Raw genomic sequence first — 13,408 nt, 5'->3', positions numbered from 1 at the left:
AAGCAGACTTGCTCTGCGAGACTGAAAGAATTTTTTCATAACTACAGACTTCCCAGACTCAGGCCTTGTCTACCCCTATTGTGGAAGTGCAGAGCTGGGTAGGCCTGTGCTGTCTGAGTCATTTGATCTCTTCACATCCAGTAGGGATGCTGCTGCAGTCCTGAGGCCCAGCTGGGTGACCCTAGATAGTGATGGATTCTGGGAAGAGCCAACTGTCAGTAGCTAGAGTAGGAGGTCCCTTGTGGGATCATTCCAGGATTCTCATTGATGCAGCAGGAGGGAGCTGTGAGGTAGACAACAAGCAATAGTATGTGGAGTATCCATCCTTTTCCAGATTTTCTCCCAGGGTTGTCTGAAGAACCATATGAAAAGGTCAAGATAAACCTCATATGTCTCCATTTGGAGTTCCAGGCCTGTTGGGCCATAAGGCACTATCTTAAGGAGTCAACCATGAGCCCCAGGAACCAAGTCATAAGACACCAGCTCTAGCAACAGACCATAAAGTCCAGAACAAGGTCCTTACCCTCCTCTTAGAGAACAGCCTAGGGACAACTACAAAAATGGGAAATATCTCAGAGTCAGCCGCCCTGGACTTGGCAGCTCTATATCATCATATACTTAAACGTTCATGACTTAGGAATTCAGACCACTGACAACCTGTGATCCCCTAGCATCCACAAATGAAATTTTAGGTTACCTAATTCTTCTAGAGAGTTCCACCTGTTCCCTATAAGAAAATCTGTGTGACTCTCTCTGAGATCGCCATTTCAGAGAATGGTTGAGACCCACCTACTAGTTGTTTCTGCAGACTAAGGGCTTTTTGTTTTTGCATACTATCTGAATCTAGGATCCTCCTTCAGTGATTTTCAGATCATTTCAATACCTAGTAGGTGAATATTAAGTCTGGTTTTCCTGACATCAGTGTAAAATCACAAAAAGAAATATCCTGTCTTGTGTCCTAAAATCTCTATTTAGTTGTTAATATCCTTGGAGACCTAATGCCTATGAGGCATATAGTTTACTCTGCTCCAAGGTGAATCCTGGTCTGTGCAAGGAATCTACCTTGATTGAAGCAAGAGGAGGAGGAGGAGGAAGAAGAGGAAAATGAGCAACAGCAGGAGGACCGGGAGAAGGAGTAGTGAGAAATTTCTGCAGAGTGCTGAAAGACAGAAAGATAGCTTATTGGAGGACAGGCACAAGTGATACTGAAACAAAAATCTTGCAGATCTGAAAAGAGTCAGGTTCTGCATTAGGACCTGGGCCAGGAAATTCTTTACTGTGTGACTTCAGGACACTCTAATCCTAGGGGAACTAGGTGTTCATGTCACTCGAGATTCCCAGGCCAATCAGGGCCTCCAAGAACAATTTCCAATCAGAAGAAGAGGAGGGTTCTTCTAGGTGCTTTGGTCAGTGCTTCAGGTTCAGCACACTCTAACCCTAAGGAAATAATCATGTCAGTCAAGACTCATTGGCCAATCAGGGCCTCCAAGGAATCTTTCCACTCAGAATTGGAGGGTACTTCTCCTTTCTTTGCCCTGTGCTTCCATTTGAGCTTCATTGCTGAGCAAGCAGCCTTGAGTGGTAGCTGTGATGTGGTTTGACTTCTGCTGCTGGGTGCCTTAGTGGATTGCTGATGGGCTGAGCTATTAATCGCAACATGGTGAGCATGAGAAAACTGCCCCTAACCTGAAGGAGAGGTGGTCTGAGAAGCTGGAGTCCGGGTGGTCCGCCCTCCCCTGGGGGAGTTGGACACTAGCAGGCATCTGTGAGGTTCCATGTGGTCTTAGCCACTAGATGTACTCAGCAGTAGCAGCTGAATAACTTTATTGCAGGAGCTGCATCTGCATAAACTGCTTGGAGCAAGGGCTTGCATGTAGAAACATCCTTAGCAGGATGCCAAGATCGGAAAGGCCTCTTTTCTGGTGTCTTCTAGATAGACATTTTGCCCTGGCCATTTAGGATCCATTTGGATTTAATTTTGTGGCAGTTGTGAATGCCATCTCACGCACTGTGTAGCACTCCAAATTTAAGCTGTGAAGAAAACAGTACAACCTATGATGTAAAGGATTTTCCAAAGTTTGAAAGATACTGAGTCACAGTGAGTAGACTTCAGCTGAGGGAGGGACTGTCTCTAAAACACCTACAGGTAGTAGCATGGTAAGGGAGAGTCTAGGAGATCAGGATGCTAGGATACACATGTTTGTTCACCGGGATTGTCAGAAAATGTAGGTCCAAAACATAACTATGGAGACAACCGTGCTGGGTCACAAACAACACATTAGGACCAGGTATGTCATAAAGGCTCGTTTTTCTTCTTTAAGAAAGCAAAGTTCTGCCACATGGGCAAAACAGCCTGTGAAACCATTAGAATAGGAAAAACACTTTTGTGGTGAGGACTGGTCTGCTCTAACAAGGCTTTCCCTGAGGCCTTCATGGATAGAGAATGACATAGCTCCATCTCAAACCCAGCAACATGCTTGGCAGAGCCTGTCATGGCCTGGGGTGTAGGACCTGGGGCTTTTCCCCAAGGCCTTGAGGTATTTATCAAAAATAAGAAACAGATCTCCTTTGAAAGCAGGCATGTGCTTGGGAGAGCTGGTAATGGTCTGGGCCTATGTTCTTTGGAGAGAGGATGTCTCTCATCCTGAGATTCCAACAGTTCCTACCACAGGGGGATGATGATATCAGTCACAAACCACTGTATGCATGGTCAGTAATGTTGGTGAGATCACCCTGTTCTCAGTGGACAATATTGTTTGATTAGATCCCTCTTTAGTTTGTCCCATGTTAGGGAATCTGGAAGTCCCGCCTCTTCCACTCATCCATTGGCTGCTTGCAGCTGTATTGATCAATCAAGAAACAATTAGAGACAAGGACCTTCAGACTTTACAGCCAGTTTCCCAATCAGAGCATCAGAGCCATGCCCTACACTTTACTGCTGAGGTATATCTCCTGCCCTGTGTTGTTTACAATCTCATCAACATTAACAGTGGCAATATTTTCTTATATCCAATTGTAACTGTTTAAACATATATTCCCTTCGGTCATGTCTTATTAATGTTATAGTTTGAACCAGTCAGTGTACCTCAGGTTTCTGGAAGATGAATACACAACTGGATTGTTTGTATCACTCTCTTAAGACTTAAAGTAAAGTGCTGGAGAAATGGTTCAGCGGTTAATAGCAGTGATTGCTCTTCCAAAGGTACTGAGTTCAGTTCCCAGCAACTACATGGTGGCTCACAAGTATCTGTAATGGGATCTGATGCCCTCTTCTGGTGTGCTTTAAGAAAGCTACAGTGTACTCATCATATACATAAATTAATAAATAACATCTTTACTAAAAGTTAGAACTTAAGGAAAACCCTATGTGTTCTTTCTATGTTTCCAGTTTGGTTAGTTAATTCCGGCAGGAGATACAGGGTATTACTATACACCTTTGGCTGTGCTAGAACTCATTGTATCTCTGACTCAGTGTGATACTTTCTGCCTCTGTATTCTGACTGTAGTGTTAAAGGCTTAAGCCAATAGACCCAGTTTGGTTATTGATTTTTATAGTCAGTAATTGTTAATGTTGATACAATTTCTTTCTTTCTTTCTTTCTTTCTTTCTTTCTTTTTTTCTTTGTTTTTTTGTTTGTTTGTTTGTTTTTCGAGACAGGGTTTCTCTGTGTAGCCATGGCTGTTCTGGAACTCACTCTATAGACCAAGCTGGCCTCGAACTCAGAAATCTGCCTGCCTCTGCCTCCCAAGTGCTGGGATGAAAGGCATGTGTCACCACCGACCCACATACAATTTCTTTGAAATGTGGTTAGCACTATTATCTTGTAGAGCTTGTCTGTGATTAACATTTCTCTAGAAAGGCTGGATCCTATTCAAAGGGCCAAAAAATGACAGGGGTGAACCTCTTTATTAAGTTTCCTTGTAATATGACTTGGTAGCTACAGTAGAACTTCAGTGTCAGGAAATTAAGAGGGGCAGGCCCCAAAATTATAGGAATACATTGTCTATGAAGAAGACATGACCAGTGTTGTCTCTGTTGTGCTTTCTTTTGTACTCATGTATGGGATATTCTAGAATGCAGTGACTTATGAGGACGTGCATGTGAACTTCACTCAGGAAGAGTGGGCTTTGCTGGATCCTTCCCAGAAGAAGCTCTACAAAGATGTCATGCTGGAAACCTACAGGAACCTCAGTGCTATAGGTAAGACTGTGAATTCCCTTTCCTGATTAAAATTGGAGAAAACAGTTTCTTTCTTTTGATGCACTTCTGTAATTCAGTTGACATGGATGCAGAATTTGGTTTAGAAGTCATGCATGACTCAATGGTTCACTGAAGATAGTAACTTACACTTTACACAATGTGCATACATACATGTTCTGTTACTCTATTTTAGGATTTAATTTGGAAGACCAAAATTTGGAAAAACATTGTCAAAGATCTAGAAGACTCAGAAGGTAATTTTCATGTGTAACCTCCTACAAATATGCCTTTGAATAAATTTAAAAATGTGCTGAAAGTTTTAAGGAAAAGCAACAGTGTAAATGAGCACAGCTTTAAGTGTATTGATGATGGTTACATTGTAACAAAACCATGTCCTCAGTGCCCTGTATCTGATTTGTTTTTCAAGGCATTCATTTAAGAAAGAGGGCATGGAAACAATGCCTCAGTGTATATCTGCATTTGAAACATAGCCCTATCAGAGAAACACTGTACAACTGGCAGTCAGTTTCTGCTCATTGTGTAAAAGCTATACACATTGAATAGCTGATAAATATATGTCCAAAAGCTTCTAAGAAGCAAAGAGTCTATAGTAAAGCTCACGTTACTCATTTATTAGTAGAGACATTACTAAGTTTCTAAAGATGGCAGCTTCTTGGAGGTATCAAGGATGTTGTGCAGTAACCTTGATCCCTACATCACATGTCTATGAGGAACAAAAAAATCAATGAATTCAGTGTTCAAAATTTTTTTTGTTAGTCTTCCTTTCATAAGTATATTATATATCATAATAGATACAAAATATATAAAATACATAAAGGGGATATTTAGGAAATTATGTCTCTCTATATATTTGTATCTCTGTCTCTGATAAAAGTAGACAATATACAGTGGATAGCAGTTAGTGTAGACATTTTGAATGTGATACAAGTTTGCATTTAATTGCTTTTCCAATTTCATTAGCAATACATCAGCAACCTCATTCTGTAGAAAACTCTTTACATATTAGGAGTGTAGATATGCTACCATTTCTCCTGATTCATTTTGCAAATATAATATGATGCATGGTATAGTAACAATTGGAATACAGTCAGTGTGTTAAAGCTCTGAATTCTTCCACTTTTTATCAAGTGTGAGAAAAACCTTTGATTCAAAAAGAATATGTAAAGCTGAGCCGTATAATGAATGCTCATAGAATCTCAGGTATCTTTGAAAGTGAAAAACAACCCATAATGAAGGGAATAGCATGAATGTAAACAAAGCGATAAAATCTTAAGGTGTGATTCCTCTTTATATTTAGACAAATAGTACCATTAATTCTTACAGACAAAAGTATTTATCAGTGTGGTAAAGCTTTCACATGTGCCAATTTTCTTCTCAGGCATGAAAGAAGTCAGAGTGCAGAGAAACCCTCTGAATATACACAGTGTGGTAAAGCCTTTGCTTTACATGCTCCCAGTCGTGCTCAAAGAGATGAAAGTTTTCATACAGAAAAGACAACTTATGAAGTTATTCAGTGTGTCGAAGCCTTTGCACCTTACACAAGTAGCCAACTAAGTAAAAGCACACAAATTGGACAGAAACCCTATGAATGTAATCAACGTGGTAAAGCTTTTGCGAAACACAGTCATCTTAAAAGTCATGAAAGAATTCATAGTGGAGACAAATCCTTCAAATATAATGAATGTGATGAAGCCTTCTTACATCCCTCGAGTCTTCACATGCATGAAAGGATTCATACTGGAGAGAAATCTTACAAATGTAATCAATGTGAGAAAGCCTTTTCCAAACATTATAACCTCCAGAAACATGAAAGAATTCATACAGGGGAAAAACCCTACAAATGTAATCAATGTGATAAAGCCTTTTCGCAACAAGATAGTCTCAGGAAACATAAAAATACACATACTGAAGAGAAACCCTACAAATGTAATGAATGTGATAAAGCCTGTTCCCAAAAGAGTAATCTTCAAATACATAAAAGAATTCATACAGGAGAGAGACCATACAAATGTAATGAATGTGAGAAAGCCTTTTCCCAACACTCTCACCTCCAGAAGCATAAAAGAACACATACAGGAGAGAAACCCTACAAATGTCATCAATGTGAGAAAGCTTTTTCACAAAACAGTCATCTTCAAATACATAAAAGAATTCATACAGGAGAGAGACCATACAAATGTAATGAATGTGATAAAGCCTTTTCCCAATATTGTCACCTCCAGAAGCATAAAAGAATTCATACTGGAGAGAAACCCTACAAATGTAGTGAATGTGATAAAGCCTTTTCCTAACACTGTAACCTCCAGAAGCATAAAAGACCACATCCTGGAAAGAAACCCTACAAATGTAATCAGTGTGAGAAAGCCTTTACCAAAACAGTAGTCTTTAAATACATAAAAGAATTCATACTGGAGAGAGACCCTACAAATGTAATGAATGTGCTAAAGCCTTTTTTCTAAACTCTAACCTCCAGAAGCTTAAAAGAAGACATACAGGAGAGAAACCCTACAGATGTCATCAATGTGACTGAGCCTTTTCACAGAAGTAGACACATCCTCTCACTGAGACAAATTCTCTCACTGAGGCCAGACATGGCGGCCCAGTTAGGGGAATGGGGTCCACAGGTGGCAAATTCAGGGAAAGCCACCACTCCAGTGGTTGGGAAACCCATATGGAAACCAAGCTGCACATCTGGTACATATATGAGAGGCACCTAGGTCTTGTTCATGCTCACTTTGGATGTTTGGTTGGTCAGTATCTGGGTGCCATAAAGATTCCACGGTAATAGATTCTGTTGGTCTTCCTGTGGATTTTCTATCTTCTTTGGGAACCTCAGTTCTTCCCTGATCTCTTCCACACAACTCGCCAGGTTCTGTCTAATGCTGGGCTGTTTGTCTCTGCATCTATTTCTGTTAGCTGTTTGTTATAGCCTCTCAGAAGTGAGGTGTGCTACAATCCTATTTGCAAGCATAGCATGATGTCATTAATAGTATGAGGGACTGGTTTTTGCCCCATATGGAATGGGTCTCAGTTTGGGCCAGTTGTTGTTTGGCCACTCTCTCCTCTGATCTACCCTCGTTTCTGTTTGTCTTATACACAGGACAGATATTAAATGGAATATAATTTTGGTGATGCAATGTCCTTATTTCTGCACTGGGAGTCCTGCGTGGCTACAGGAAGTGGCCAATTCATGATCCACATCTTCCACTCCTAGGGGTTTTAGCTAGACCCTTGCAGTAGTCATCCTTGGGGTTTCTCCTGTCCCAGGTGTCTTGCAGGTCCTTGAGATTTCTTCTGGATCCCTACATCCAGAATTTTCATTATCCCCTCTGCTTTCTCTCCACCTGCCCCTCCCTTCCCCCACCCACATCTTCCTTCCCCATTTCTTCTCCCACCCAGTTCCCTTCCACTACCCACCACTGAGATCTTATGAGAAAAATCCAACCATCCTTCCTTGGCCCTGTTATATATTTGCATTGTTTGGGTCTATGGATTTAACTGTGGTTATTCTATACATTATTTGTAACATCCACTTATAAGTCAGTACATAACATTTATGTACTTTTGTGTTTGGTTTATCCCACTCAAGATGAGATTTTCTTATTCTATTTATTTGACTGCATGATGTCTTTGTTGTTAATGATTCACTGTTCCTTGTTTAATTGAGTGACATTTTCCTTAACCACTCTTCAGTTGAGGGACTCAAAAGTTTTTTTTTTTCTGTTTTTCTCTATAATGAATAAAGCTACTATTAACGTAGTTGACCAAGTGTCCTGGTGGTATAGTTGAACATTTTGGGGGTATATCCCCAGGAGTGATATAGCTGGGTCTTGAGGTAGAACTATTCTCTTTTCTTAGAAACTGACAAAATGATTTCCTGTTGGGGGCCGACTTTTAGAAGAAAGTGGCTATCAGCTTTGCAGCCATCTTGAGACATATACCCTGACATGTGACTTGGATTACAATAGCCTACAACAGCTGAGCACACTCCGATAATCTTGGTTTAGATACCTTGAGATTAAAGGTGTGTGAGATTAAAGGTATGTGAGATTAAAGGTGTGTGACTTAAGAGTATGACTTAGAAGTATAGAGATCAGAGTTAGAAACAAGACCTAAGGGCATGATTAAAGGTGTAACTTAGAGGCGTGGCTTAGAAGTAAGACATATAAAAGGCAGAGGCAGACAGTAGAGAATCAGACTATAGAGGGAGAATCAGACAGGAGACACTTAGAGCAAGAGAGACTGAAGAATAAATGGGATTGAATCACATCCTCTCTGGTCTCCATTCTTTGAGTCTGCCCTCACCCTCGCTCTTGCTGAACCCCGACCCGAAGACCGGAGCAGCAGCTTGGGCCAGGATACAGTGGCCACCCAAACGTGGGTCGGCCTGGGCCTCAACATTTTGCCTGGGCTGCAACATTTATTTTGGTAGCCCCAATGTGGGGCTAGTGTGGACCCTAACATTCTTTTGGCGCCCGAACAGGGACTCTGAGCTTGGGCTTCATCATTATTTTGGCGCCCAACGTGGTTCTTTAAGTTTTCAAACCCACCAACAATAGAAGAATGTTGGGAGCCGACTTGTAGCAGAAGCAGCTATCAGCTTTGCATCCATCCTGAGCCATATACCCTGACATGAGACTTGTTTTTCAACAGCCTACAACAGCTGAAGCACACTCTGATAAACATCTTGTTTATCCCACATATCTTGTTTGCTGTTTAGTGCCCACAGCTGAAAGGCGCACAGTGCATGTGCTATCCATGTTATACACACCTACACACCTGTAAGGTATATGTCATATCCACACCTGCAAGGAACTTGACAATAAATACCCCGGACTTCCCTTCAAAGAGAGAGACATGGAGAGAAATGGAGAGACAAGAGAGAAAATGAGAGACAATAAACAAGACGAGACTTGATCAGACCCTCTGTCTTGTCTCCATTCTTCAACTCTCTTGCTAGACCCTGACCCGAAGACCCAAGCGTGGGGCAGAACGGGTCTCAACAGAAGAGTGTTTCCCTGGCTCCACATTCTCTCCAGCATGTGCTATTTTTGAGTTTTTGATGTTAGCAGTTCCCACGGTTGTAAGATTAATCCTCATAGTTGTTTTGGTTTGAATTTTCCTGGTGAGTAAAGATTTTGAACATTTATTTATGTATTCCTTGATCATTTACAGTTCCTCTGTTGAGAATTCTCTGATTAACACTGTACCCTAGACTTTAATTGGGATATTTGGGTTCTTGCTGTCTAACCTCCTGGGCTCTTTAGAAATGCTGAATATTAACCCCCTGTCAGATGAAGGGTTAGTGAAGATTCTCTCCCGATCTGTAGGCTGCTGTTTAGTCCCACTGTCAGTGTCTTTTGCCTTCCAGAAGTTTCTCAGTTTCATGAGGTCCCATTTATCAATTGCTTATCTTAATTCCTGACCCATTGCTGTTCTCCTCAGGAAATTGTCTCCTTGACCACTTTTCTCTTCTATGAGAGATAATGTATCTTCTGTTATGTTGAGGTCCTTGATCCTACATGACTAGGGTTTTGTGCAGGGTCAGACATGTGGATCTAGTTGCATTCTTCTACATGTAGATATCCAGTTAGAATAGCAATAATTGTTAAAGATGATTTTATCTTTTTTTCACTGTATGGTTTTGATTTCTTTTTCAAAAAGCAAGAGTGTATAGTTGTGCATTGGTAACCTTGTCTGTTTCTGTCCCAACACCATGCGGTTTTCTCACTCTTGCTCTCTAGGACAGCCTGAGGTTAGGAACAGTGTGTTTTCTTTCAGAGTTGTTCAGACTATACTGGATTTCCTGGTTTTCTATATGAAGGTGAGCATTTCTCTTTCAATGTTTGTGAATATTTTTGTTAGACTTTTCATGGGAATTGCATTGAAGTTGTGAATTCTTTGGGTATGGTGTCTGTGTTCACTGTGGTAATCTTACATATCCATGTGCATGGGAGATCTTTCTATTTTCTGATTTCCTCTTCAGCTTCCTGCTTCAGGGACATGAGGTTCCTGTGATACAGAACTTTTAATTACTCAGTCAAAGTTATACCAAGATGTATTATTTGTCAAAATTATGAAGGGTGTTATCTCCCTGACTTTCTTCTTGGGATATTTATAGTTTGTATGAATTAGTACTACTGATTTCATTGACAGTTTGTTTTCAGTCACTTTGGTGATGTTTATCAGCTGTAGGAATTCTCAGGAAGAATTTTAGGAGTGAGATATTTATACCATTATATCATCTTGGAGAAGGGACACTTGACTTCTTTCTTTCCAGTTTGTTTCTCCTTGTTCTCCTTTGTTGTCTTCTTGTTCTAGCTAGTACCTCAAGTACTGTCTTGCATAGACCAAGAGTAGAGATCTTTTTCTTATCCCTGATTTCAGTGAAATTTCTCTAAGTGTCTCTGAACTTAATTTGATGTTGTCTATTGGCTTGCTGCATGTTGACTTTATTATTTTTAGGTACACAGGAGTACAGGCCTAAGTGCTACTGAAACAGAATTCTTTGTGGATCAGGATAGGGTCAGCTCCTGTTAGAATCCTGGACCCTGAAACTCTATGATGAGTGCCTTCACCACACTCTACCCACAAGGGAGGTGCTCATGTCCCTCAAGAATCTAATGTGTGTGTATACCCAAATTCATCTGTGTTTAGAAATGTAATCACATAGAACAATCAGCCATTAACTATATATCTCACAATATAGCTTGAAGTGATACCATGTAAAGATGTATGTGTGATTTGACAATTCATGCTCCTTCATATCCCCATTTGTTATCCATTTGCAGTTCCTCTTGAAGTACTGCCTGCTATCTACTGTTATCTAGACATGCTAATTATGCAAGAACAATGAGATATATTTTATTTATTTGTTCTGTTTTGTGTTGTATGTGTGTGATGTGATAATGGGCTTTTAGGCCCCTAAAGATATGTAGAGATGGGAAGACAACTCTGTGTGATCTACATTTGGCAATCTTTTTAGGATGATCAATATCATTTTGCCAACCTTGCACACCAGAGGTGTTTCACACTGAGTCTTTTCATAGATGATCAAAAAAGATTTGGTGAAACAAACATTTCACCAGAAAACACTGTCTTCTTTATAGATTGTAAACATATTGTCATATAAGAATGGAGGGAAATAGAAACATTGGTACTAAATTTAATGTTCAAAAGAAAATGATGTTGCTAAGTCTTTTTTACATTATGTTATTTCATGCTTAGGTGGAAACACGTCTTCAGAACACTTTTCCCAGAACCACAAATGAGTGCCACACAACTGTCTCATTGGGTACAGCTGTTGCCTCTGACCCTGATGACCTGAGATCAATCACTGATAGACCCATATTATCTAGAAATGTTTTCTGATTTCTATACTTAGGTTCTGGCTTATGCCTGTCACACACCAGCGGTATATAAACATGTTAAACAAAATAAGGAACAATGATATCACTTGTAGTCAAAACCTCCTTGGGTTTTTTCTCTAGAATTCACACAGAGGAAGTAGATAATAGACACCTGTTAGGTGTTTTCTCACTTCTCCATGCACCCAGGGCACAGGGGTATATCCACAAACACAATTGAAATATTTTTTTAACAGGAGGAAATTAACTAAGCAAAGAACCCCAATTTTGAGAACATATGAAATGATTTGCCAGTTTAAATTATTGTTATAAAATTTCAGTAGTTATTACTGAACATCAAAATCTTGAGGTTTACTCTTTAATTCTTACCTTGTCATTCATTCTTTGATTCAAAGGTAAGTCATTGACAAAACATCTCAGCTGTTCATAAAGGTGCATTCCTGTCATCCCAGGACATTAGGGATGGTGGTAGAACAGTGTCTGAGTTTTAGGCCATGGTGGTGTACATAGTGAATTCTTGGACAGTCATAATTTATAGTGACATTCTCAAGAAAAAAAAAACAAAAAGAAAGAACACACCTCATTATATTGAAATTTTCCTAATACAATATTTCTTTGTTCTGGAATCATTTGGCAGCAGTAGGAGCCAACAACAGTGCATGTCATGTGTACCTCTGATGTAATTGTTGCTAACTGTAAGGAGAGAAAAGGAGCATGCATGCATGACGATTGACTTGCTGAATTGGATCCTATTCTGGATTTTTGAAGCCTACAAATCATTCATTTAGAATCTCTGGTGGTGACTCTAGGTGACATCAAGTCTGTCTTCGTGGGAGCCTGGACCTCAAACAGAAGTCACTCTAAAACTGTGGAAGTCAGGCATTTAGACAGAACCATGCAGTATGGTTGAACTATTGGGGCTGGGGTGGGGCTTTGGATGTAGAAGAGAGAGGAAGAAAAGGCCTCTGGAGTGCGGGGTTTACCTAAACACCAGCTGGCCTCTATTGTACTCTATCCACTCAGCTGTGGTGCTTCAGTCCTGTCCAGTTCTTCCCCTCTTTTTTATCTAGGCAACTACACAGATTTTTTCAGTGATAGCAGCCTGCATATCCCATGTGGCAGTCTCCAATTAGAACAAAAAGCCTGTTAGTCCCTACCACATTAACCTTGTATAATGCTTGAATGGTAGAAAATGGATATTCTAAAGGAGACATTGACATCTCTCCCTTTGGTTTTGCTCTAGTGTAATAGTGGACCCCATGAATTTTGAATTTCCTGTGGAATCTCATTTTCATAAATGACTTGTTCTCTAGGTAAGGACTTCTGTGCATAATAAATATTCGTTAACTAAATAATTTTCAGCAGAGCAAGGAGCTGAAATTCTGTTAAGGACTTAGAAAAGGGAGAAAACTCTGTTTCAAGTCAGTCATGCTGAACAAATGTTTTTAATTTTCATTAGTAATTTTGTGTTTTCATTTTATTCATTTTTATCGTTTCATTTTCAATAGTATTCTCACTATGAGTCTCTGGCCGGCCTGGAACACTTATCTGTTCTAGAACATCAGAGAATTCTGTCCACCTTGCCTCCAGATTACCAGCATTATAGGTGGGTGTGTCACAGCTAGATAAATCAGTTCTTTTCATTGGCTTATTGAGAGTGAGTGGCTGAGTCTCTCTAGTAAGAGCAGCTAGGACACAGACTGTGTTGTTAAATCTTGTAAGAGAAGTCTACCATGAAATGCAGCCCTGCTGACTTCAACTCTACTTTCTTTCAAATTAGGAGCAGTATTGTTTTGCTTTATCATAATGCCTTTTATAAG

The 13,408-nt window shown here is 40.1% G+C and overlaps 1 protein-coding gene across 1 annotated transcript in view; it reads left to right on the top strand.

The window, feature by feature from the left end:
- Positions 1-11,395, top strand: part of LOC117713736 (uncharacterized) — a 37,832-nt gene extending 26,437 nt beyond the window's left edge. The window contains exons 2-4 of the mRNA XM_076938879.1: positions 4,074-4,200; positions 4,394-4,454; positions 5,600-11,395. Coding sequence (XP_076794994.1) covers positions 4,074-4,200; positions 4,394-4,454; positions 5,600-6,512 — 1,101 coding nt within the window. The 3' untranslated portion in view covers positions 6,513-11,395. The remainder of the gene's footprint in view (positions 1-4,073; positions 4,201-4,393; positions 4,455-5,599) is intronic.
- Positions 11,396-13,408: the final 2,013 nt, after the last annotated feature.

Source organism: Arvicanthis niloticus, chromosome 8 (assembly GCF_011762505.2).
Source record: "Arvicanthis niloticus isolate mArvNil1 chromosome 8, mArvNil1.pat.X, whole genome shotgun sequence".
Classification (NCBI taxonomy): Eukaryota; Metazoa; Chordata; class Mammalia; order Rodentia; family Muridae; genus Arvicanthis; species Arvicanthis niloticus.
Note: the sequence above shows the minus strand (reverse complement) of the source record. Positions and strands in the feature narration are given on the sequence as shown.